General features: G+C 46.8%; 1 protein-coding gene across 2 annotated transcripts in view; it reads left to right on the top strand.

Moving 5' to 3' along the window:
• PLEKHM3 (pleckstrin homology domain containing M3) overlaps positions 1-24,881 on the top strand; it is a 180,873-nt gene extending 155,992 nt beyond the window's left edge. The window contains exons 8-9 of one of the 2 annotated variants that reach the window (XR_013227978.1): positions 11,981-16,923; positions 17,037-24,881. Coding sequence is in view for 1 of the 2 variants with exons in the window: in XM_077319268.1 (XP_077175383.1) it covers positions 11,981-12,158 (178 nt within the window). In the remaining variant the exon portion in view is untranslated. Of the gene's footprint in view, positions 1-11,980 lie in introns of both variants that reach the window. The other variant, XM_077319268.1, reaches the window with a different exon arrangement.
• Positions 24,882-25,784: the final 903 nt, after the last annotated feature.

The following is a 25,784-nucleotide window of genomic DNA, read 5'->3' as shown; positions in this document are numbered from 1 at the left end:
AAGTATTTGAAAGGTTGTCACTTGGAGGAGGGCAGGATGCTGTTTCTGCTGGCTGCAGAGGAGAGGATATGCAGTAATGGGTTTAAACTTCAAGTACAACGATATAGGCTAGATATCAGGAAAAAAGTTTTTCACAATCAGAGTAGTTCAGCAGTGGAATATGCTGCCTAAGGAAGTGGTGAGCGCCCCCTCACTGGAAGTCTTCAAGCAAAGGTTGGATACACACTTTTCTTGGATGCTTTAGGATGCTTAGGGCTAATCCTGCGTTGAGCAGGAGGTTGGACTAGATGGCCTGTATGGCCCCTTCCAACTCTATGATTCTATGATTCTATGATTTACCGCTGCATCACAAAGCCCGTTTGTTTACGGGCAGCGGAATGCGATGCAGCGGAATGTTAAATTAATAGCGTTTACAAAAGGTAAGACTTTGGCTACATTTAAGTTGTGCGGAATGGACCTCAGTCTTCGACAAGAAGCTTGATTTCCTACTTTCTGCATAAAGGCCTTTTCTCTTCCCTGCCAGAATCACTTCTTCAACCTTTCTCTGCCTGGCCAGATCATTCAGCCAGATATTTGGGTAGCGATTCTTACCTGCACTTAGCCACCTAACGAGTTGGGAGTCCAGCAACTCTTGCATTATGTTTTGGACATACTTCTATAGTGTCAGGAGGATACACAGTATGGGAATTTCAGTGCACACATGTCTTTTGGAGGGCCCCTTAGGATGTCATCAATGAGGAGTAAATACAGAGTGTGCTATGGCTAGGGCTGCCACCCTCCAGATGGTCCTTATTGTGACCACTGGTTCCGGATGACCAACATCAGTTCCCCTGGAGAAAATGGCTGTTTTGGAAGGTGAACTGAACAACTTTCTAGCCTGCTGAGGTCCCTCCTTTCCTCCAGCCCCACCCTCCCCAGGTTCCACCGCTCAAAATCTCCAGGTGTTGCCCAACCCTAAGCATGGCACCTTCTTCTGTGTTTTCCAGTGGTGGTGTAGCTGACCCTAAACTAGCTCAGGCTTTCTCAACCAGGATTTTAGGAAACCCTGGGGTTTCCTGATGGCCCTGGAAAGGTAGGCACCGCAGATACAACTTTCATTATCCCCTGGAATTGTATGTATATGGCTACAAAATAGATACCCGACCTTTCTTGTCCTCATAATGGCCACCAAGGCAGCTAACAAATTAAAACATACATACATACATACATAAGACTTTATTGTTTCCAGCCATAGGCCATTACAATGCAATCAATATATCAGTTGATATAAAAACAGTAAAAGAATTAGAACAATACATGTGGTAGTCCATAGATAATAAAAGACAATAAGAATTCAGGTTTCTAGCTCTCTGGTGGCATAAGTTAAAACATACATAATAAAATCACATCTCAAAATCGACACAAAAAATAATTTAAACAATTTAAACCAGAGCTAAAATAATACAAAAAACATAAAAACAACAATTAAAACAATCTGGAGGGAGGGATCACTAAGGAAATGCCAAGGGAAACAAAAAAAATTATTTCAGTTGATCAGCTCCAATTTCTCAGAGACTTGCTTGGCAAGGATCAGTTCTTAGAACCTGCTACTGGTTTTGGGAGCTGGCCAGGATTATTCTGGCCAACAGCCTGCAGTGAGGCTTATTTTCAATACCTCTGAAAGTAAGATTTCTGGATCTGTGTAGCCAAGGCCAACCTTTACTGAGATTGAATCAGGTGAGATTGCCAGCTCTATGTAATTATTTGCCCAGTCTGTCCCTGGATTGGTTCCAAGTTGGTGGGTGGTTTTTTGTTTTTTAATGTCAAGTCTAAACCATGAATGCAGATTAAACAATGTGTGCTGCAGAAATGGAAGTAGCGAATTGTAGAGCGTAAGAACTAAGATTAAGGCTTAGTAGGACAAAGAGACGGATGAGGATAAAGAAAGGAACAAAGTATTTGATACCGAAAAGCCTTGCCCGGGAAAGCAACCATGTGATTGGCCATCAGAACGTTCTATTGCTTACTAAGGGTGTGTACTATGCATAGAAACTGCAGACCGAGCACTAGACTTCTGAAATCCTCGGGGAACTTGGTAATAGTTTCCAGATATCTTGAAAGCTGACCACAACACATTCCTTTGATGCTTCCCATAGTTCCCACCATTAAAAAAACAAACTGTTGCCAATTCTTCTTCGGTTTTAAATATGCCCATATGCCCCACCCATTTTCTCATAACATTATCCTCCTGCCCAGTCTTTCTCTTCCTTCCCTTCTGCACAGAAAAGGAAAATCAGTCTTGTCTCCTCTATAGATATCTGCTTGGGGCAGTTGGATAAGCAACGCAATAAGGTCATAAAACAGCAACCACAAACAAACTGGGGGTGGGGGCATAAAAACAGTACAAAATGACATTCAATAGCAATAATATTTGCCACGTGGTCCTCAAGCTAGGAAGCAGATTCATAAAAGCACTTTTTAAAAAGATATAACCACTCAGTTAAAGGTCCCTCTGTGTGTGTTTAACCTGGTGCCTAGCAGACAGTGAGGCAGTGGTTCTCAACCTTTCTAATGCCGCAGTCCTTTAATCCAGTTTCTCATGTTGTGGTGACCCCCAGCCATAAAATTATGCAAGTGTTCTTTCACATAAACTGAAACTGTTTATGATGATTGTATCTAAATTGGCTTCCCCCCCCCCCGGGGTTTCTCAGTTCCGTTCTGCCTCTTGTCCCACCATGCCGATCTTGCTCTTTTCCACTGCTCCAGACACATGATCTGCCCCACAAGTCTGTTGTATGGATGAAATGGAAGAGGAGCGATGTCGGCCACTTTGGGTCCCCCTTGGAGAGAAGGGCGGGTAATGAAAACCAATGATTTGGAAGAAGAAAAATTGAGTCCAGGGGCACCTTTAAGACCAACAAAGATCTATTCAGCTTTTGTGTGTCAGCAAAATTTATTTGGAGACATCAGTAAAGGGATGTGGGTCACTTTGGGTCTCCCTTGGAGAGAAGGGTGGGGGAGAAGCCAAGAAAACCCATGATTGGGGGAGGCAACACAGGCGGGCCCGAGAGCAGACCTCTCGTCATGTCTGGGCTGGGCTGGGCTAGGCTGGGCCGGACCAGAGTGTGTGTCCAGCAGAGCCTGCTCTCTAGTTGCCTTCTCAGGCCTTCTGGCCTCGGTTACCCATCCCCACCCAGCCAGGGCCAGACCCAAAGCAGCGCTACTCAGTGGAGTGGGCGCACCAGTTGCCAGGGCAGGCATGCTCGGCAAGGCAAGCGGGTGGAGGCGCAGCCATGCAGGGTGAGCTGCAGGACGAGGAGATTGAGCTGCGGGAGCTGAACTGCTGCCTGTGTGCCTATGTGGGGTGGGGGTCCTCCTGGAGGAGGAGAATGGGCACCTGTCATGGGAGTTAGCAGTACGGCATGGGCAGGAGCAGCAGCCCGTGGTGCAGGAGGAGATAGCCAAGCTGTGGCTGATGGCGGCCGAGCTGAGCCGGGCCTGCGGGGAGCCAGTGGGGAGGCACCACTGCGCGGTGAACGGGCACGTCTGGAGAGTATGGGAATTCCGCGCCTGCATGGTTGCGCCCGCTGTCACGCCGCTGCCGGCACCGCCCTCCCCCACCACCTTTCCCTGATGTGTTTGTAGCACTTTAGGGCCCTCCTCCATTCTTGAATGACTAGAAAGCAAAGTGTGTTTATGTGTCTTGCGACTTGCCTGCCATGGCCTTAACTTTAGCCTGGCTTGTCAGGGAACGTTACCTGTTCTTCATAGGGATCGGGGAATATGGTTAGAGGAGGATCCACACAGCCGTGAATCTCAGGTAAAATCTGCCAGTGGCTTAGGATTTGGACTTTTGTCATCTAGCAATCATATCATAGAATCATAGAATTTAGAATTATAGAATCATAGAGTTGGAAGGGGCCATCCAGGCCATCTAGTCCAACCCCCTGCTCAACGCAGGATCAGCCCAAAGCATCCTAAAGCATCCAAGAAAAGTGTGTATCCAGCCTTTGCTTGAAGACTGCTAGTGAGGGGGAGCTCACCACCTCCTTAGGCAGCCTATTCCACTGCTGAACTACTCTGACTGTGAACATTTTTTTCCTGATCCAAATTTTTTTTCCTGATATCATGTGACCCAACTCAATGGAGAGAGCAATTATGCTAGGATTAGTCAGTGGTAAATGGAAACCAGTCCGACAAAGGCTGCAGTGGTTAGACGCAGTCAGAGTGGACATTGAACAGAACACTGCACAGCCGAGGGAGGCGGTGTAGGATCATGGATCGTGGCAACAGCTGTGCCATTGAATCACCAAGAGGCAGACACCAGGGAAAGGCTGACAACTACAACATCTTGCAACACTCACACATGAGCTATGATGACTGCAATCTGGATTTTCAGATAGTCAGGTGGATAGGGAATTGGTTAGAGAACCGCACTCAAAGAGTTGTTGTCAATGGTGTTTCATCAGACTGGAGAGAGGTGAGTAGCGGGGTACCTCAGGGTTTGGTGCTCGGCCCGGTACTTTTTAACATATTTATTAATGATCTAGATGAGGGGGTGGAGGGACTACTCATCAAGTTTGCAGATGACACCAAATTGGGAGGACTGGCAAATACTCCGGAAGATAGAGACAGAGTTCAACGAGATCTGAACACAATGGAAAAATGGGCAAATGAGAACAAGATGCAATTTAATAAAGATAAGTGTAAAGTTCTGCATCTGGGTCAGAAAAATGAAAAGCATGCCTACTGGATGGGGGATACGCTTCTAGGTAGCACTGTGTGTGAACGAGACCTTGGGGTACTTGTGGATTGTAAACTAAACATGAGCAGGCAGTGTGATGCAGCGGTAAAAAAGGCAAATGCCATTTTGGGCTGTATCAACAGAGGCATCACATCAAAATCACAAGATGTCATAGTCCCATTGTATACGGCACTGGTCAGACCACACCTGGAGTACTGTGTGCAGTTCTGGAGGCCTCACTTCAAGAAGGACATCGATAAAATTGAAAGGGTACAGAGGAGAGCGACGAAGATGATCTGGGGCCAAGGGACCAAGCCCTATGAAGATAGGTTGAGGGACTTGGGAATGTTCAGCCTGGAGAAAAGGAGGTTGAGAGGGGACATGATAGCCCTCTTTAAGTATTTGAAAGGTTGTCACTTGGAGGAGGGCAGGATGCTGTTTCTGCTGGCTGCAGAGGAAAGGACACGCAGTAATGGGTTTAAACTTCAAGTACAACGATCTAGGCTAGATATCAGGAAAAAGTTTTTCTCAGTCAGAGTCGTTCAGCAGTGGAATAGGCTGCCTAAGGAGGTGGTGAGTGCCCCCTCACTGGAAGTCTTCAAGCAAAGGTTGGATACACACTTTTCTTGGATGCTTTAGGATGCTTAGGGCTAATCCTGCGTTGAGCAGGGGGTTGGACTAGATGGCCTGTATGGCCCCTTCCAACTCTATGATTCTATGATTCTATGATTCTATGATTCTATGATTCTATGACGTGGTCAGTCCTTTAAAGTGGAGATTCCCAACTGGGGCTTCCCAGAGCTGTGGGGCTCCCTGGCCTTTCCCCTATATCCTGCTTTAATGGACTGGGGCACAAGCTATTCCTGGCATTGCCATGAAAGCAGGGAACCAGATGCTTCTATTGACCTGGGCGTGGCATTCTCACATAGTTACTGCACCTGGGAAAGGATGGATGCCTCCTTTCTCTCCCCCCAGTCTTCCTCGGGTGTGGCAGGGAGGCATGGCCAGCTGACATCACTTCCAGTCTGATTCTGGGGCGTCTCAAAGCCTGAAAAATATCTCAGGGACTCTTCCATGGTAAAAGTTTGGAAAAGGTTGCCTTAACGAAAACTAGTGGGCCTGTTTCCTGGATGTGATTTCTCTTCCTCTCTAGTTGAGACAGATAAATCTCGCCCGAAGGCCTCCTCTTCTTCCTTCCCCCTACCTCCCCTCTGTCTTCAAGAGTTGGAGTTTCCATTTGCAGGTGTTTGCTCAGCATTCATTTTTTGTCAGCCCTTGAGCAAACAGAACTGAATACCTGGATAATGCACTCATCTGGCTTTGAATACACACACGTATTACACAGCCTTTTCTCCCTAATCAGGGCAACACATTCCTTTGTTGGCCAAATGGTTCCAAAGCAAACAAAATCATTTCACTTAATTAGCCAGGGCTTCTGCACTGTGCCCGGCCGGCCTCCTTCCATCCGCTCCAACAATCTATTATCACTACCACCACCACCAGTTTTGCTGCATTTAACTATTATAAAACGCTCCCAAATTCTTCTTCTTCTCTGTTTGGTTTCCCATCCAATGGAAAGACTTCCACTTGGGGCCATTCCACACCGGGATCCATGTTGCAAATTGTTTGCGGAACGAAAAATCGCCATTTTAAATAGTGGAATTCATCGTTATGCATACCTGCCTTTGTAGTGGAATCCAGTTGCGTTTCTATCGTTTCCCACAGGGTTCCGGTCTCGGCAAAAATCGCTAACCAGGAAGCGCTATTGCTGAGCTGTGTCCCGCCCCTGGCCATCAAGCAGCCAATGGGCGGCCGTTATCATGCTCCCAAACAGCCCCTTTCCCTTTAAGGAAGGTTTAAAAAAAAACACACACACACGTTGCAACGAATCTGCGTTGATTTGTTGCAACGGAGAGACCCATCCAGCTAGCAGGTGGTGTTTGAGCTGCCGTTTCATCGTTGCCACGCTCCCCCCGAGTGAAAAAAAAAATCCCCCCCCTCACGGGAGCGATTTTCAGCCGAAAACAGTGTGAAAAATAAAGGGAAAATAAACCAGCAAACGGGCCTCTGTGTTGCTTGTGTTTGGTGACTTTAAACAGAGGGACTGCAGCCGGGGAAGCCTCGCTGGGTAAACGAAGGCTTGCCGGTGCGTTGATCTCCACTCACTCGGAGAAAAAAAAATGGCGATCGCTTCGCCGGAAGATCAGAGGAGAGAGCCAGGGGGAGGGACTTTGCAGAAACTGCAACAATGGTAACGCACAGAACTTTCCCGCTAGTGTTGCAGATTGGTTGCAGGAGTGTAGCGCTTTCCGGAGGGTGAATCCACTTTTTGGGATTTCCCTGAAAGCGCTACAACGAAGCGCTTTTTGCAGATCGGTTTCAGGAGTGTTGCAGATTGTCAACGACGTTGTGCATAACGGCAAAACTGTAGCAATTTCAATTAGTAACCATTGTGCTATTTTGGACGAATGCGGAATGGCCCTTAGAGTTCCAAAGTGACTTCATTTTCCCTCAGCAGTTGCTACCCAAAGCAGTGGGCAACATGTGCCCTCTGAGGGCAACTGTAAGTGTGGGAAGCCATACACCAGAAATGGCTACTTCTCTGTGGCACCAGCTGTCTGTTTCCAAGTTCCTGTCATTGTCTTCTGCTGCATTGTCATCTTCAAAGCAATGAAAGCCAGCCTCGCCTTTGTGCTTCTCTCCGCAATGCCCTTGGATGTGTGTTCCAAAGGATCTGAGCGGAGGAGGCCAAAGGCTTTACCAGTAATTCAGGTTCAGTAAATAAGTGCACTGAAGGCTTTGTTCTGAGGAACACCCTCTCGTCTAACACAGGTGCTTCTCCTGGTTCACAAATGCTGCTTGCAGCATCTTCAATCTTGGCACAATGGGACAGGTAGGTGTGCATTTGAGACCATAGCTGAAATTCTGGGAGGTGTTGCAGACAACGAAACCACCTCATTGTCTTCCTTGGAGGAAGGTTACCTGCAGATTAGGAGACTTTGCTTCTTTAAGTGAGTTCATTATTCTTTCACCCCTTGCTTTACCACAGGATCTAGAATTCCGCTAGAAAACAAAATTCAGCAACTCATTACATTCCATATTTTCCTTTTGAACCTATAGATACTTTTGGAATTCTTACACAAATGGTTTGAAACAGTCATACAATGGCTGCCACAGGAGATGGAGCCAACCACAAAATGTCAGGGAGCAAGGTTTTATATCAATAATAAAGGCCTTTTAATATGCACAACCACTCAGATGCCCTGCTAGGCAAACACCCATCCAGCCCCTTCTAATTTCTAAAAGGACTTGGTGAGTCCTTGGAAATGTGTCCGTGTACCACGTTGGGGACACCGGTTTGAATCTTCCCTTCAACCTCAACTCCATGGTTTTTGCTTTGTTGCATCAATTGTATGTTAATTTTTACAGGATGTTCTAAACAGGGCTTAGAATAATAGAATAATAGATCTGAAATAGCAGGTGATTTCCAGGTCTGACCTGGAGGTTGGCAACCATGTTGATAAACTACAGCCGTAACTATAGCTGCTGCTGTTCCTCACCCAGGGCTACTAACAGCATTAACAAAACTAATACAGGATAAAAAAAGTAAAAAGTCTCTTATTATTATGGGATTTGTTACAGCCTGCCAGATTCTGTCCTGAATCGCCATAAGGGCGAGGCAGATCCTCTGCTTTGACATCTGTAGTCGGTTCAAGGTTTAGATAAAACTCCTTCCAAAACTTGTGGATCTTGCATCCGATCAAATGGGGAGGAGGCAGAACCAATTGAGTGTTGTTATTCAGAATGGCACTCTGTTTTTTTCTCTCTCTCTTACCCCCATCCCAGCCAATCCAGTTCATTGTTGCAAGGTAACCTCTGACTCAGCCAATCCGTGATCACTGTGAGCTGGTTGGCCATGAGATAAGGCCCAATGAGACTTCCAAGCTACAGTGTCCTCTATTGGAGACTAGGTCCATCATACGATGTAGACTGCTTGCCCATGCCCTCCCTGCCTGTCCCCTTCCACAAGCACCGTGAGTTCTTTCCATTCCCCTGACCTTAGGAAGATCCCATTTACATGGCTACATTCAAGTCTGCATAGGCGTACTGCTCTTTATAATCAGCAGCCCTGTGGAAGAGGAGCTTCCATTGCCACCTATGTCCTTCATAAACCCACCCAGGGGAGCGCTGTGCTCCCTATATCATGGGGGAAACCTAAAATATCACTTCTGTCCAGCACACATTTAGCCTCCAGGAAAAAAAGGGTTCCAGAACGTCATATCGAGTCATCTCACGCCACCATTTTCTCATAAAGTTGAATCTCTGTTTATTTTCCTGCATTAAGCAGGCCGCAGCTTGGTTTGACCTTCACGAATACAATGAACAGTTGTTCTCCTTCTTCCTTCTAGATGATGTTCTCCCTGGTATTCGTAATGTCCTCCTGACCTGCCTTTCTTAGGTTAAGCACACTCCTTCCATCTTTTCTGCCATAGCTGGCCATCCATGCTATCGATCTTAACTGAATCACAAACAAGAATAATCATTTGTTTATGCTGTCAGCCTCTAAAGGTGCTTCTAACTAAACCTTGTAAGGAATAAGTCTTATTCTAGTCAATGTGTATAGGATCAGAGAACTATCAGTTGAGAATCTGCTTTTGCTGTTAGTCTAAATTGTCTTGATTTGGCACTTTTTTGGGGAAAGGTGGGGCTGAGAGAGCTCTGAGAGAACTGGGAATGGCCCAATGTCTCCTAGCAGGCTTCACAGGGAGGAGGAGTCAAATCCAGTTCTCCAGATTAGAACCCACTGCTCTTAACCATTAAGCAACCCTGTATTGATTCCCACAATTCCAGAGGGAATAAAACCCAAATGGATCACTGAGTGAAGAAAAATGCTGATTTGTGGAAGGTTCCGAGATCCTGGTAACAACAAATCACAACAGGATCCTGCATTGCAGATGGTATTTTGGGAGATATCCCTGAAAAGAGTTCTTCACGCCTGTCTTTCTGGTGGCCCTGGCTGCAACCACACCTCATTCTTTCCTCTTCTTACCAAAGAATAACTTTTTGCTGGATCTACAAGATCGGTCTCTCCCTATACTGCAGATTGTTTAAGCGATATGTTGGCTCTTAAATGTTAGAGCCATCCGTCTCTCTTTCCTGTCCCTGACCGATCCTGCACAATGAGTTTGGGTAGAAGATAGCAGGTGGGCTTCACTCTTCCTTAATCCTTTAGGCAGTCCAGTTTTGACAAATTCCTGGTATGCTTTGACATTCTCCAGTTGACTGTGAAGAATGCGGGGGGGGGGGGGTGGAGAGAGGGAGGGAGTGGTTGCGAATAAATGCGCGAATATATGCCAAATAGACGCTCTGTCGTCACTCCATGGAGTCAGAACTCCCTAATTGGGGAGGGGGCAATTGGCTTGAGAACATCAGTATTGGTGTATGGTGGGGACAATGAGATTTTAAAGGCCCCAATGTTTTCCTGGGATGTCATCAGGGCCTTTCTCCTGGTGCTTGTTCATATCCCAAATAATGAGTGATATGCTGTAGTGAAGCTGTAAAGCAAAAAATCCATGAGATTCCAAGACTGCACAACTGTGAACAGCTGGGATCCTGTCTGCTGCTATGTTTTAAAATCCTAGTGACCGTGGGAGAGCAGCCTGCTGAACTGTAGATACAACATACCAGCGTAGAAAGTTGCCTTTCCTTCCCCTGGCGACTCAATATCTGAATAACTCCTGCCTGCAAATTCCTCTGTGTGGCCAGCATTGGAATGTTTGAGTCCATAATTATATTAAATTAGGCCTATATTCTCCCTCGCTGAAAATCTTAGAGGTCAAGGGCATCCAGTGAAGCTGGTAGTAGATTTCTTAGATTTTTAGACCACCCTCCCAGCAAGCTGGCTCAAGGTGGTGTACAAAACTTATAAAATATGGAATTACAACCGATAAAATTCAATTTAAAATTAATTTAAATAGACAATGACAGTCTAAAGCAAGTTAGACAGTGACGATACTACCGTATCTGGATGGGTGATGAATTCTCCCAGAAATTCAGAATTATTTGGGAGTGGACCAAAACATAAATGGCTGAAGAGCTCCATCTTATACACGCTGCAGAATTGTGCTAACTCTGGCAGGGCCCTGTTTTACTCCAGGAGCTCATTTCACCAAGTAGGAACCAGGACATTTTGGGGCCAGAGACCAACCGATTTGTATTCAAAGAATGGAGCACTCTTGGGGGGGGGGTATAAAGAGGTGGTCTCTCAGATATGCAAGACTCGGACTGCAGATGGCCTTATGGACCACCAAGTAGAATGAGGAAGAACAAAAGGGACTGTTTCTTAACACAACAAGGATGCCACGGGCATCCATGACTATAAAAGGGGATTCAACAGATTCATGAAGGAGAGGTCTGCTGGCTATGGTAACTAAAGGAAAGCTCCACATTTAGAGGCAATAAACCTCTGAAGATCCTCCATTCCACTTAGGAGGATTCTGCAACATTAGGGGAAGGCCTGAACTATTCTGAACTGCTGTTTGTAGTTTATTAGAAGTAGGACCCTATGTATGTAACTTCTGTTTTGCTTAATGTCTCACGCCAAGCCTTAGGCTATGTTTCTGGTGGCCCCAGATTTCTAAAATCCTAATGCACTGGTTATCGAATGCTCAGTTATATTGATTGCATTGACTCGCCCTGTGTAATCCACCTTTAATCCCTGTAAGAAAGGTAGATTGTAACTAACATTTAAAATACAATAAATAAACACAATGGGTTTGGCTTCTGTGCTCTGTTGTTGGTCCTCCTCAGTCGCCCACTGGGTGAAACCAGATGCTGGAATAGATGGACCTCTGGTCTGATGCAGCAGGACTCTTTTTAGGTTCTTGTTTTCTGGGCCATGGGGAAAGAAGCTAAAGATTCATGTTCTTCAGTTCTTTTGGTGGTTCCAGATTTCTAAAATCCTAATACACTAGCATGATGTAGTGGTTAAGAACAGTGGCCTCTAATCCGGAGAACCGTGTTCGATTTCCTGCTCCTCCACATCCAGCCAGCTGGGTGACCTTGGGCTAGTCACAGTCCTGTTAGAGGTGTTCTCTAGGAGCACTTTCTCTCAGAGCTCTCTCAGCCCCACCTACCTCACGAGGTGTATGTTTTGGAGAGAGGGACGTGCTTTGAGATTCCTTTGGGCAGCAAAAAGCGGGGTACAGAAACCAATCCTCCCTCTTCCCTCTGTCTGATTTGGTTGCTTTTTCTCAGGTGCGAGAGCTGTGGTGCCCTCTTCCATTCCGAATGCAAGGTGAAGTCCGTCCCGTGCCCCCGGTGTGTGCGGAGGGAGCTGCATATGAAGCAGAAATCATTCTGGCGAAGGCTGAACATGGACGAAAGCCTGGGAGAGGCCTGCAATGTTTTCGAACTGTCCTATCAGAACACTTGACTCAAAGGAAAAGGCAGGCAACCTGCAAGGATCTCTTTCCTACCATGAAACAAATGTTAATGAAGGCAGGCAGACTCCTTTGCTGCACGAAAAAAAGTTTAGTTTGGGGGGGGGTGGAATACCCAGGGCTAAAGGCGCTGCAAATGTGCAGAGTTGACAGAGGCTACGTAGCATTTTTGAAGCCTAGGTCTTAAAGCCAAATGTAGTTTACTTGAAATATATCCTAGCCTCTTTGCATTTGGTTTTCTGCTTAGAAGCAGCTGCTCTATATGTATTATCTCTTTATTCTTGTCCGTCCCAATGGAAGGGTTTTTGCAGAATTCACACTGCAGGGGTGGCAACGATATTTAAAACCCCTCAACCACTTTGGGCAGAGTCTATGAATTAGCGGAGGTTCTCCTCCTCCCCCTCCCCCCAACCTCCAGGTTTAGAAAGCTGTTCCCATCCACCCCTGTAAAAGTTTGGAAATATTTTAAATTCCAAGATCAGCTTCCTAGAGGAGTACAAAAACACATAAAATCCTTTCTGAGTACATAAATTTCCAGGCCAGTTTGGTAACTTTCAGCCTGCATATTCCACTTTCCTAATGCCATATCCCAGTTTATGTCCACACCTCCGACACAAATCTTTCTTGATGAGGTCTTAGGATGAGTTAGTGTGCGTTTGATTTCCCTGAAACTTGTTAAGAAACTTTTCTTCCCATCTTTGAGCACAACAATGATGTGGTGTGTTTAGGATATCATGGCCTTGGGTTTCTGTCTTTCTGCTGCTATGTGTTTTTGCTTCTTTGTAGCATGTACAGATGGTTTGCACATCTGCTCCTGCCTCAAACAGCTGGTGATCTCTTATGTGGCTTCCAGTTCTGGTTCTGGAACCAAACGTGCAAGACACAATACACAGTGAGCACAGAGTTCTGGCAGGATTTCCTATGACAATGTGATCCACCATTGGCAGTTCAAAGAGAAGATGGATAAGTTCCTTCCTACCTGTATGACTTGCGATGTATGTGGGGAATGCTTGTTTTCTTCTATAGTTGCCTACAGGATGAGGGTCTTTCACATATGCAACTTGTAAACCTTTCATACTTTGACCAACTATCCTTCACCTGGGTCCCAGCCTAGGAACCCAAGACCTAAAGAGGCATTTGAAAAACCTACCTACTTGCATGACCAAGATTAGGCCTGTATCCTCTGATGGAACTCATGTGGATGCAGGCTTCCACAATCATATGAACAGGCAATCCTGATCTCAGTGTCTATTGGGTTTCCCCAGGGAGCGATGGGAAGCCATCACAGGCAAGAGGACACCCAAGTCTCCAGGCAGTTGCCAGATCAAGGCTACTGTCACAAACACAGAAGTAGGTTGACTGAGGAGAAACTGCACACTTCCCATAGCATTCACTGTTTTCCCCTCCACTTCTAACAATCCCCACAATCCCATTATTTGCTCTGCTAAGGAAAACACAGATATGTTCAAAATGAAGGACCCTGACACCAAGCCTCAATGTGCCTTTTAAACTAAGGTGACCAGATTTTAACATTGGTAAAGCGGGTCACCATTGACCGGGGGGGGGGGGGGGTTCTTGATTAAAAATTTATATAGAGTAACAAAAAGTTTCATAGAATGCATAGAACGCAAAAATAGTATTGTAATATTTATTTTTAAATTTCAACATAAGTACAATTTGCCAGGTACCCCAAGATGTCCCTCCAAAAGTGAGACAATCTGGTCACCTTATTTTAAACAGGAAGAAAAGTTAAAACTTCCAAATCAAAACATGGAGTTTTATGAGCCAGAGAAGGAAGCTCAATAAAGACAAGCGATAGGGGAAATTTCAGTTATGCAGTGGCAGCATCTAAACACTTCTGTTCATTTTTAAATATGTAGAGAGCGATGACTCTTACAAGTCCTTCCTAGTGTTCATATCTGTGTGTATGAATGTCTCGCCTGTAAACGGCGCTACCTCAGACTTGGAAGTCTCTAGAGCAGGGGTGGCCTAACATCTCCAGATGCCCATGGACTACAATTCCCATGAGCCCTGCTGGCAGGGAGGTCCGTGATTAGAACTTTATTCAAACAGCTGGTGAATACACTTTACAGAACTTTATTCAAACAGTTGGCAGTCTTCACTGGCAGTCTTCAAGCAAAGGTTGGATACACACTTTTCTTGGATGCTTTAGGATGCTTTGGGCTGATCCTGCGTTGAGCAGGGGGTTGGACTAGATGGCATGTATGGCCCCTTCCAACTCTATGATTCTATGATTCATGCTGAAGGTTCCAAAGACTCCTATTGGTGGAATATCCCCCACTCAGGGCCAACTGCTGCTCTTGCTCAGGATTCTACACGCCCCTTTTTCTTCCCGCCTGCTGTAAATCAAAAACCGTTGTATGTTACAGTCAAACTTGAAAACACTGGTTGGCAAAGAACCTACAGAGGGTTTCTCAATTGCTGCCTTACTAGGCGGTTGGCTATCCCTGGGGTAAGAAATATTCCTTGAAATGGGGCCTCAAAAGGGTATAATGCCTCCACAGCCACCCAATCAGCCACCTATTTCAGGTCAAGAAAATTTTACAAAGAGTTGGTAAGGTTGCCAGATAGGTGCAGGTTCATGTTATGGAATTCCACACTTCCTAGGTGTGCTTGAACCTGACTTGGTTCAGGACTCTTGTGCATGGAGAGACCTCCTCTTAGGGTTGCCAGCTTCCATGTGAATCAAGTATTGAGGCACTGGGATACCAAGGTGGCAAACAAAATATCCAAAATAGACTTCTGTAGAGTCTTCAGTCTTCTATTATTCTTTATTCTTTCATGTTCAAAACAGTCCCAATGCATTTCGCCCACTAGCTTTGTCAAGGGACATTAAATGTATTGTTTTCAGACCATCTTCAAATTAGCAAATATATGTCTCTGAAACAGAGTATAAGGTCGTTATGACAACAGCTACTCGTAGCTTATGGTATTCCATGAAGACCCTAGCAGCTGCATTCCGCACCAACTGCAATATCCAGGTCAGAGACCTGCAACTGTAAAGCGAGCTACAGAAGTCTAATCTGGAAGTGACCGTTGCATGGGTCACTGTGGCCAAGTGTTCTGGGGGCAGGTAGGGCGCTAGTAGCCTAGCTTGGTGCAGATGGTACAATGCCATGCAGGCTTTCTTCGGGATCTGAGCCTCCATAGACAAGGATTTTATATGAGCCTCTTGTGGCGCAGAGTGGTAAGGCAGCAGACATGCAGTCTGAAAGCTCTGTCCATGAGGCTGGGAGTTCAATCCCAGCAGCCGGTTCAAGATTGACTCAGCCTTCCATCTTTCCGAGGTCGGTAAAATGAGTACCCAGCTTGCTGGGGGGTAAACGGTAATGACTGGGGAAGGCCCTGGCAAACCACCCCGTATTGAGTCTGCCATGAAAACGCTAGAAGGCGTCATCCCAAGGGTCAGACATGACTCGGTGCTTGCACAGGGGATACCTTTACCTTTAGACAAGGAGGCTTCAAAGATCACCCCTAAGTTCCTGGCCACAAGCACAGCCATAAGCTGCACCCCATCCAGGCAGGGGAGGCACACTTCCTGATCCTGCCGCCCTTCCCCCCAGCCACAGGACCTCCGTCTTGGAGGGTTTGAGTTTCAGGCGACTCTGCCTGAACCATCCAGTCACTGCTTCCAAACAACTGGCAAATGTTTTTGTTTTTTTTTTTGGGGGGGGGGGGAGTCCATCTGGCCATACATCAGGAGATAGAGCTGGGTTTCATCAGCATACTGATGACAGAACAGCACAAAATCCTGACCAGCTGTACCATACAGATGTTGAAAAGTATTGCCCCCTGCAGCACCCCTGCACTCATAAGGCCATCTGGGTCCCCAAACCGTGGCTCCTCAGATGTCCCTGGACTACAATTCCCATGAGAATTGTAGTCCATGGACATCTGAGGAGCCACGATTTAGCCACCCCTGCCAGAGGAGGTAGGGCCGTTTTGGGCTAACCAGCTCAAGGCTCATCCTGTTTACTCTTTGTTTTGCCATTCAGCATTTTCAGTCCCCAAAAAGACTCAGCAGCCTTAGACCAGATTGGTTGTATGTAGGGCCACCCTATAAATCATTTCCCACCCTCCTGTTCCAAGTCCATTTTATTTTATTTTATTTTTTTTAGATTTCTATACCGCCCACTTCTTTGTGCCCCTGGGCGGTTTACACTGAACATTGTATAACTTACATGGAACATTATACAGACTATAACATCAAAACAACTTTCAATAAAGCAATAAAATACCACAGTTGAACTCCATGACAGACCCAGTGAATGACAGAGCTGTTTCTGGAATGAGAAGTTTTCCAAATCTTCCCATGAGCCCCTTGGTGTGTACTAGCCATTTAGACAAGCTGTGCACATGCACAAATATTCAGACACAAAATCTGACACAAAATCAGACACAGAGCTGGCATGGGATAGTGGTGAAGAACATCAGACTTGAATCTGGAGGCCGGATTTTGTTCCCCCTCCTCTTCCCCATGAGGCCTGCTGTGTGTCCTTGGGCCGGTCCGTTCCCTCAGAACTCTCTCTCCCCACCTGCCTCACAAGGTGCCTATTGTGGGGAGAGGAAGGAAGGGTGATTATAAGCCGCTTTGATTGAGATTCTCAGGGGTGGCCAGACTGCAGCTCTCCTGATGTCCATGGACTACAGTTCCCATGAGCCCCTGCCAGCACATGGTCTAAAGCAGGGGTCGTCAAGCCCCGGCCTGCAGCCCGGTACCAGGCTGCGAAGGCCTCAGTACAGGCTGCCGGCAGCCGCGCCTGCCTCTCCCCCCCCCCCCCCGCAACGATAAGCTCACCAGGCCTCGAGCTTGCGGCCCAGCTAGCTTCTTGCTGTGAGAGGGGGGGAAGAGGCAGGCGTGGCCTCTGGCACGCCAGCGGATGCAAACGCGCATGCGTGGAGCTGCCACGCATGCTCATTAGCGCCCCCTGCTGGTGAAAATGTGCACGCGCAGCTCCCGGGCCGGCAGCTCTCCACCACCCCCAGAGGCGGTCCTCAACCAGAAAAAGGTTGGGGACCACTGTTCTAGGGTATTATCTGTTCACCTCATACATCCTACCCTTGATTCCACCTGATCATTTCTCCTCCAAGTTAAAAAAACCGAACATTTTGTTTCTTTTGAACTTTCAAAAGCCTCTTTTGTGCCATTTTGGAAGCTGAGTATATGAAGGTGGTTTTGTCTCTTCCCTCAATTCCCTGGGCTGGATCAGCATCAAAAATGTATATATTAAAGACCAATTCCATAGGGTAGAGAAACGCGGGGTGAAAAAACAACTCCTCCTCTTCTGCTTGTCTTTACTGGAATGCAATGATGGAAACAGAAGCTCCCATACTGGTGTGATGGAAACTCTCTTTGCAGCTGTTTTTTTTTTTTTTTTTGGAAGCCCAGAATATATTCTAGAAGTAATTCATATTACTCATCCTCTGATCACTCTTTGCACTAACTTAGCATTTGTAACACTAGAATGTTTGGGAGAAATGGCCTTTATCTCATAGCTGTATACATAAAAGCAATAACTAGCTGAGATGAAGAGCCCTTTCCAACTTCCTGTTTCCCAAAGAGGCCAGCCTGCAAGGAGGACATGGGGATCCAAGCCCTCCTGTGCTCTTTGGTCTGTGTCTCCCCAAAAGAAGTATTCCAAGGTAGAGGGTCTGTTAGCCATCGATTGGCCTAGCCTCCCTAAATGTTTCACCTTCCCCCTTTTTAATACATATATATTTCTGTCTTGGTTTAGTGTCCTTAAGATTTGTGTGAAAGGGGATATAGCCTTTTGTTTTTATTTATTTACTTCATTTTTTAAGCTCTCGTTTTCCTGTTTAAGAGGAAGAGGAACCACAGTGCTCTTGGGGGGCAATTCAAGAAGCCATTCCGCACGACTTAAATATAGCAGAAGTCTTACCTTTGGTAAACTCTACAAATTCAATGTTCCGCATGATGTCGCACACAATCTGCAACAGGGCCTGAAGAGGGGTCATCACTGAAAAGATTTGCAGTGGATGGGATTTCTGTGTTCAGTTTTGTTTAAAAATTTAAAAAATCACTTCCCCCCCCCCCCTTTGTCCTATGGGAAACAGAAGCCTTGGTCTTGAGCAGTAGTCCCCAGCCTTTTTATCACTAGGGACCAGTCAACACTTGACAATTTTACTGAGGCCTTGGGGGGGGTAGTCTTTAACCAAGGGATGTCACTGCCTGAGCCCCTGCTCCGCTTGCTTTCCCGCTGGTACCTCTGACTTCCCAGCCGGGGAGGAGGACGAGGAGGAGCCGCGGCCCAGTACCAACTGATCTATGGACCAGTACCGGTCCCCGGACCGGGGTTGCGGACCACTGATCTAGAGGACATTGCCAATTTCCACCAATTTCCCTCTCTACACTGGAGACCCCTTCCCCTCAAATCATTCCCCAGGGTCCCCTGTCTTCCGGGAGTGGCATTTCACAGAGATTGGTGGGCTACAAGGGGAACAATTCCATTCTACTGCTGGAAAAAGTAGTATGGATCCAACCCAGAATTTGCTACTGTTTGCAGGAGAACCCTTATACATGTTGAAGTTGATTATGGATGCTGATTGATGCCAGCCAAGTGAGTGTGTTGGATGTATCTGTAATTTTATCATGAAAAGCATCTCTCAATACCCCTTTTAACATTTGGCCATTATTTCAGGGCTGTCTCCCCTCTGCTGTTTTCTTTGCCCAACTCTTTTCTGTCCAGGAGTCTTCTGTGGGCAACCAGAACTTCTACCATGGCCACAGGGATTTTTACCAAAGGGATTTCCTTCCTTCCTTCCTTCCTTCCTTCCTTCCTTCCTTCCTTCCTTCCTTCCTTCCTTCCTTCCTTCCTTCCTTCCTTCCTTCCTTCCTTCCTTCCTTCCTTCCTTCCTTCCTTCCTTCCTTCCTTCCTGTCTCTTAAGGGGTATTGCTGATCTTCTTGGAATCTTTCTCATTTTTGTATGTGTGTTACCAAATGAAGCATGAAAAAGGGTCCAAAGTGTGGGGTCAGCTTGGAGCATACAATCATAGAATCATAGAATAATAGAGTTGGAAGGGACATGGTTTGGCAGCAGGCTGCCAGAGGGCGGTGTGGCGGCGCTGCGGGAAAGGCCTCAAGTGGAGGTAGCAGCTCCGTGGCGGGCGTAGGGGAGCGGGTGGCTTTTGGTGTGCGGGTGGAGGAGTGTGGCCTGCCATTGCCGGGTAGGCATGTTGGGAGCGGGTGCCTTGGTGACGGGCAGCCAGAGGGCTGCGGGGCAATCTGGAGTGACGGAAGAGCTGAGTGGGCCAAGCACAGTCCGCGCCAGCCAAGAGCTGTGTGGCGGTGAGGCGGGCCAGCGCTCTCACGCGGCTTGGGGAGGCGGGCAGTCTAGGGGTCATCCCAATCCAGAGGCGATCCGCTTTGCTGGGCGCCTCCGGATTGGCCCACTGCCCATGGTTTCGGAGGCCCGGACAAGGATGGACAACAGCCCCGAGACCCAGACAGCAGCCCCGAGACCTGGACAGCGCCACCCAGATGGCCATTTCAAAAATATATAGAGGAACTGTGGTAAGGATATAGATACTAGCAAGAAAGCCCTTTACAAGCAGGAATGCAATGGACACTAGGACCCAGGGGACACCGTGAGGTGCCGATCTTTCTCTGTGTGTCTCTCTCCCCCTCTTGCTGCATGTGCTGCATGTCTGGTGTGCCTCACAGCAGAAGGCATAGCAGGTAATTAGGCTGGTTTTTAGGAGGGAAGGAGGGCTGGTGTGCAGTTTGGGGCAGCTCTCTGTCTCTCTCCCTCTGTCGCAGCAGGGGCGGCTCTCTCTGTGTCTCTGTCAGCAACTTGGGGCAGTCTCTCTGTGTCTATCTCTGCCTCCCTCACAGCAGGAGCGATTGGAGGAAATGAGGGCTTGTGTTCGGTCTGGCAGTGCTCTGTGTGTACTCTCTGTCTCTGGCATGTCTGAGAGGAATGTGGCTAGCATCCAGGGAGGGAGGGCAGGAGCTGTAGGGGCAGAGCTAATCAGGGTGCAGCCAGCGTTGATGGCTGCACCATGATTGGCCCTATTCCAACTTGGACAGCTGGACACCTTCCACCCCCCAGGCTGTTTCACAAATATATAGAGGAACCATAGATGGATGGATAAGGATAGATTTGTATTCTGCACTACTCTAACAACAGTCTCAGGGAGGCTAACAACATTTAAAAGCCCATACCTACAAATTTAAAAACATTAAGAGTTTTAAAAATTTTCTAATTAGAAGAATGTGCCAAGTCCCTAGTCAAAAGCTGCAGCCTGCAGGATACAAGGGAGCTCAAATCCTTGCATTACTTGGGATTTAGTAAGTGGTCCCCAATATCTGCGCTATACACTGGCTGATTAAAGGGGGTTGGGTGAGATTTCACCTGTGGGGTGCCTCTGAATTATAGTTGCCAGCTCCAGGCTGGGAAATACTTGGGAGATTTTGAGGGTGGAGGCTGAGGAGGGCGGGGAGGGACTTCAATGGAGTGTAGTACCATAGAGTCCATTTTCCAGAGTGGCCACTGTTTCCAGGGTGTAAGCTGCACGGAGCTTTTATTCCAACCCCAGATCGATTCAGTCCCTGCCCTCTACACAGAATGTGATTTCCGTTTGGATTTGGGGCGATTTAAAATTTCCTTCTAGAGTGCTTTTATCCTTCAATATTTAAAGGCTGTTTTGAATCTGGGATCTCCTCCATTGTAGAGCACCCGTGATTGGCCAAAGGTGGTCATGTGACAAACTTGCCTTAAAGGAGAAGCCCCTAATTTCTCTCAACTTTTGTTGGTCCTGGATTTTTTCTCCTTTTTCTGCCTTTTTCGATCCTCTCCCACCCCCCCTCCAAGAAAAGAAAGAGGCTCCCTGCTTGGCTCCTCCCCCCCTTCAAGAAAAGAAAGAAGAGAGGTGAGTAGCGGGGTACCTCAGGGTTCGGTGCTCGGCCCGGTACTTTTTAACATATTTATTAATGATCTAGATGAGGGGGTGGAGGGACTACTCATCAAGTTTGCAGATGACACCAAATTGGGAGGACTGGCAAATACTCCGGAAGATAGAGACAGAGTTCAACGAGATCTGAACACAATGGAAAAATGGGCAAATGAGAACAAGATGCAATTTAATAAAGATAAGTGTAAAGTTCTGCATCTGGGTCAGAAAAATGAAAAGCATGCCTACTGGATGGGGTATACGCTTCTAGGTAGCACTGTGTGTGAACGAGACCTTGGGGTACTTGTGGATTGTAAATTAAACATGAGCAGGCAGTGTGATGCAGCGGTAAAAAAGGCAAATAACATTTTGGGCTGTATCAACAGAGGCATCACATCAAAATCACAAGATGTCATAGTCCCATTGTATACGGCACTGGTCAGACCACACCTGGAGTACTGTGTGCAGTTCTGGAGGCCTCACTTCAAGAAGGACATCGATAAAATTGAAAGGGTACAGAGGAGAGCGACGAAGATGATCTGGAGCCAAGGGACCAAGCCCTATGAAGATAGGTTGAGGGACTTGGGAATGTTCAGCCTGGAGAAAAGGAGGTTGAGAGGGAACATGATAGCCCTCTTTAAGTATTTGAAAGGTTGTCACTTGGAGGAGGGCAGGATGCTGTTTCTGCTGGCTGCAGAGGAAAGGACACGCAGTAATGGGTTTAAACTTCAAGTACAACGATATAGGCTAGATATCAGGAAAAAGTTTTTCTCAGTCAGAGTCGTTCAGCAGTGGAATAGGCTGCCTAAGGAGGTGGTGAGCGCCCCCTCACTGGCAGTCTTCAAGCAAAGGTTGGATACACACTTTAGGATGCTTTAGGATGCTTAGGGCTAATCCTGCGTTGAGCAGGGGGTTGGACTAGATGGCCTGTATGGCCCCTTCCATGATTCTATGATTCTAAGAAAGAGGCTTGGCTTCCCCCCCCCTTCTGAACTACCCTAACCACATGCAGAAGACTTTCCTGTTTCAATGGGGGGGGGGGGAAGATCCAAGTTCAAAGCGATCTTAATTCAACAGGATTGACAATGGAATAAACAAAGTAAGTGCAGACTCTGTCCTGGTGAACTGATCTTGGTTGCCTGGAAATTAGCTGTAATCCCAGGAGACCACATGGAGGTTGGTGACCCTCCTTTGAATGCATGTGAAATACAGTATACAGGAAGCATTTGTGACGCTGCACATGTGCTTCTCCTTGAGTGTATAAAAATTTGGTGCCTTAAGTTCTTTTAAAGACAGTAATGCAAGGCTGTAGGCTGCCTCTGATTATTTATATTTCTTTTGGTCCTGGTTGTTTCCCTGCTTCCACTTTATTTGGAATTAAGCAAAGAGACTGCTGCTCTATTTGAAACCCCTTATTTTATTTCCAAGCTACAGTATATTAAGAGAGCAACTGCATTCAGAAGGAAGAATGAAGTCACTCCATGGCAAAAGGATTCGGGTGATCCAGTCTACCTCTGGCTTTTTCTGAAGATCTGCCAGTTCTGTAATTCTGCAGGGTTTAGATTCCTCTTCCTGCTCCTCCTCCTCCACCACCACCACCCTTACCTTTAAAGCAGTCCAAGTACAAGGTTGTTACCAAGCATTGAAACAGTTGGGGTCTGTATCTAAAAGAAGGGTCATGAAATTATCCTCTCTAAAACTATGTTGTTAACTAAGGGCCAACTGGAAACTGTGGCTTCGCGGTTTCTCTCCATGCAGGCAAGGGCAGACTGTCCTCAGTGTGGGTGCGCCACCCAAGTCTTCCTTGACATCTTGGAATAATTAAGCTGCTGATATTCTGGACGGGCTGCAGTTGCGGATCATATTGTCAGGTGCTTTGCTGCCTCTGGACCCAGCTGGATCCTGGCAAAGGCATTCGTTCACTGCAGAGTTCTATTCCGTTGCTCCTCCAAACGAATGGATTGATTATTCAAATGAATCATCTCAATAGCCCATAGAAGCAGAGGATTAATAAAGGCAATTAACATATCCAGTTGATTCAGGACAGCATGTGACAAAGCCTAGCAAATTTATACATTTGTTTTACCTTGGGATCATGGGTTAGAGGGTTGATTGTTGCCATTTAAATTGTTGCATTGTTACTAGTAAAATAAGCTGCTCTCTTTGAAGAGCTCAGTGCTGTTATTAATACAGTTGCAAACTTAGGGTTACCAGCTTTGGTTTGGGAAATACCTGGGGATTTGGGGAATGGAGCCTGGGGAAGGTGGGGCTTGTGGGGGGAGGAACCTCAGCAGGGCCTGATGCCATAGAGCAGTGGTCCCCAACCCGCGGGCTGCGGCCCGGTGTTGGGCCGTGAAGGCCTTGGCATCGGACTGCAGCTCCTTCTTCCCTCCCCCCCCCAAAGCGAGAAACTCGCCAGGCCGCGAGCAAATCGGCCGCCAAAGCGGACAATTAGCTCGCGGCCCGGCAAGCTTCTTGTTTTGGGGGGGGGGAGAGAAGCTTGCCAAGCCGCAAGTTAATCGGCCGCTTTGGCGGCCGATTTGCTGGCGGCCCAGAGGGGCCGGGAGGGGGAGCCGCCACCGCCGGCATGGCGGCGGCGCAAAAGCACGTGCGCGGACTGCCGTGCACGCGTGTTTGCGCCCCTGCTGGGCACAACGCGCGTGCGTGGCTGTCCGCACATGCGTGTTTGTGCTGGGGCTGCCGCGCTTGTGCGGGCCCCCGGACCACCCTCTCGCCCCACTCCGGAGCAGTGGTCCGCGGCGGCCGAAAGGTTGTGGACTGCTGCCATAGAGTTCACCCTCCGAAGCAGACATTGTCTCCAGGGGAACTGTTCTTTGTAATCTTGAGATCTGTTATCAAAGCAGGAGAACACCAGGTGCCACTGGGGGGTTGGCAACCCTATCCAAACCTGTGGGCCAGGGTGGTCAAATTGTGGCTGTCCAGATGTCCATGAGTACAATTCCCATGAGCCCCTGCCAACATGCTAGCAGAGTTTCATGGGAATTGTAGTCCATGGACATCTGGACAGCCACAATTTGGCCACTCCTGCTGTAGACCAGCTGAAAGCTTTCTTGTGTATATACATCATAAAGAGGCTGGGCATGTATGCCTTGATTTCCTTTGCATGAGCTCAGCTCCTGCTTGTGCCCTTTGTCATAAGCAGATCTAAATACAAACGTGGAAAAGCTGGCTTCTAAAAATGTCGTGTTTGCATAGGGAATACTACATACTGCTGCTCAATTAAACTGAGGATTGCTTGAAGTTCTTTTGGGGGGGACCAGGGCCTTGTATCCAACCATGAGTTTCCAGAGATTTGTGGCTACTTCATTCTTTGGAAAGAGGGGTGGCGATTCTCCTTGATTCCTCTCTTGCTCTGCAGACCCTCACTCTGTTCCCTCTTCTGTCACTTACACCCAGAAACAAAATTTGGTAGGAGGGGGAGGGAACTTGGACTTCTGCAGTGGAAGGGCAAAATGGGAAATTCCCACTCCTCAAGGTCCGCTCTGCGAGCAGATCTCTTTGGGCACAAGCCGACCTTTCTCTTCCCCTTTGTAAACACTTGAAAAGCTTGTTCTTGCATCAGTCTCCTTAATTTATTAATATATGTAGCATGACTGTTTAAAACTGTTTTTAAAGGCTAGTCAATATGCTTTTATTTCTTATTAAAAGAAAATATATAAGATTATTAGTTTCACTCATGTGAGTTAGGTTGACAATGTATGTAAGGCCTCTAATGATGTGTTCCTATTGTATAACTGTCAATAAACCACAAAAGATGAATTTGTCATCATTGTCTTAATTGAAACACGTTGGCAGGATCCCCTAGAAACAGAGGATTTGGATTAAGCCTTGAATCAACTTACTTTAGGTGCAATTTAGCCTGCAGCCCCCCCCACACACACACACACTTTTTAAAAGATGGATCTTAAAATGCCCAAGAGGTTTTCTCAGCTCTTTATCATCCACTCTGTTTATTATTCTTATTATTATTTTTATGGTATATGAAGCGCTTACAGAAAGATGAAAAGAAAAAGAAACAACCAGCTAGCAAAATAATTTTTGATACATGTGAGAGTATAGTCTGTTATTATCTTAAGAAGTATATAATCAGTTCCCATCGCATATTAAAAGGTAAAGGTATCCCTTGTGCAAGTACCGAGTCATGTCTGACCCTTGGGATGACGCCCTCTAGCGTTTTCATGGCAGACTCAATATGGGGTGGTTTGCCAGTGCCTTCCCCAGTCATTACTGTTTATCCCCCAGCAAGTTGGGTACTCATTTTACCAACCTCGGAAGGATGGAAGGCTGACCTTGAGCCGGCTGCTGGGATTGAACTCCCAGCCTCATGGGCAAAGCTTTCAGACAACTGCCTTACCACTCAGCACCACAAGAGGCTCTTATCGCATATTAGTCCTAACCTAAAAGTTACTGCTGTCTTTCTTAGCAAAGTAATTATTGATACATATGAGAATATAATCTGTTATTATCTTAAGTAATATATAGTCAGTTCCCATTGTATGTTAGCCCTAACCTAAAAGTTGCTGCTGTCTTTCTTAGGAAAGACCAGATAATTGCTCCACTGTTCGTCACATTCTTCAGGTGGTCGCAAAAAATGGAATTGTGCTCTTTTCCATGATGTATTTGCTGGTAGGTCTTGAAATATTTGTGCTTCTTGATCCAGCAAATT

Source organism: Paroedura picta, chromosome 2, assembly GCF_049243985.1.
Source record: "Paroedura picta isolate Pp20150507F chromosome 2, Ppicta_v3.0, whole genome shotgun sequence".
Classification (NCBI taxonomy): Eukaryota; Metazoa; Chordata; class Lepidosauria; order Squamata; family Gekkonidae; genus Paroedura; species Paroedura picta.
The sequence above is the reverse complement of the archived record's forward strand: the minus strand, read 5'-3'. Positions and strand labels throughout refer to the sequence as shown.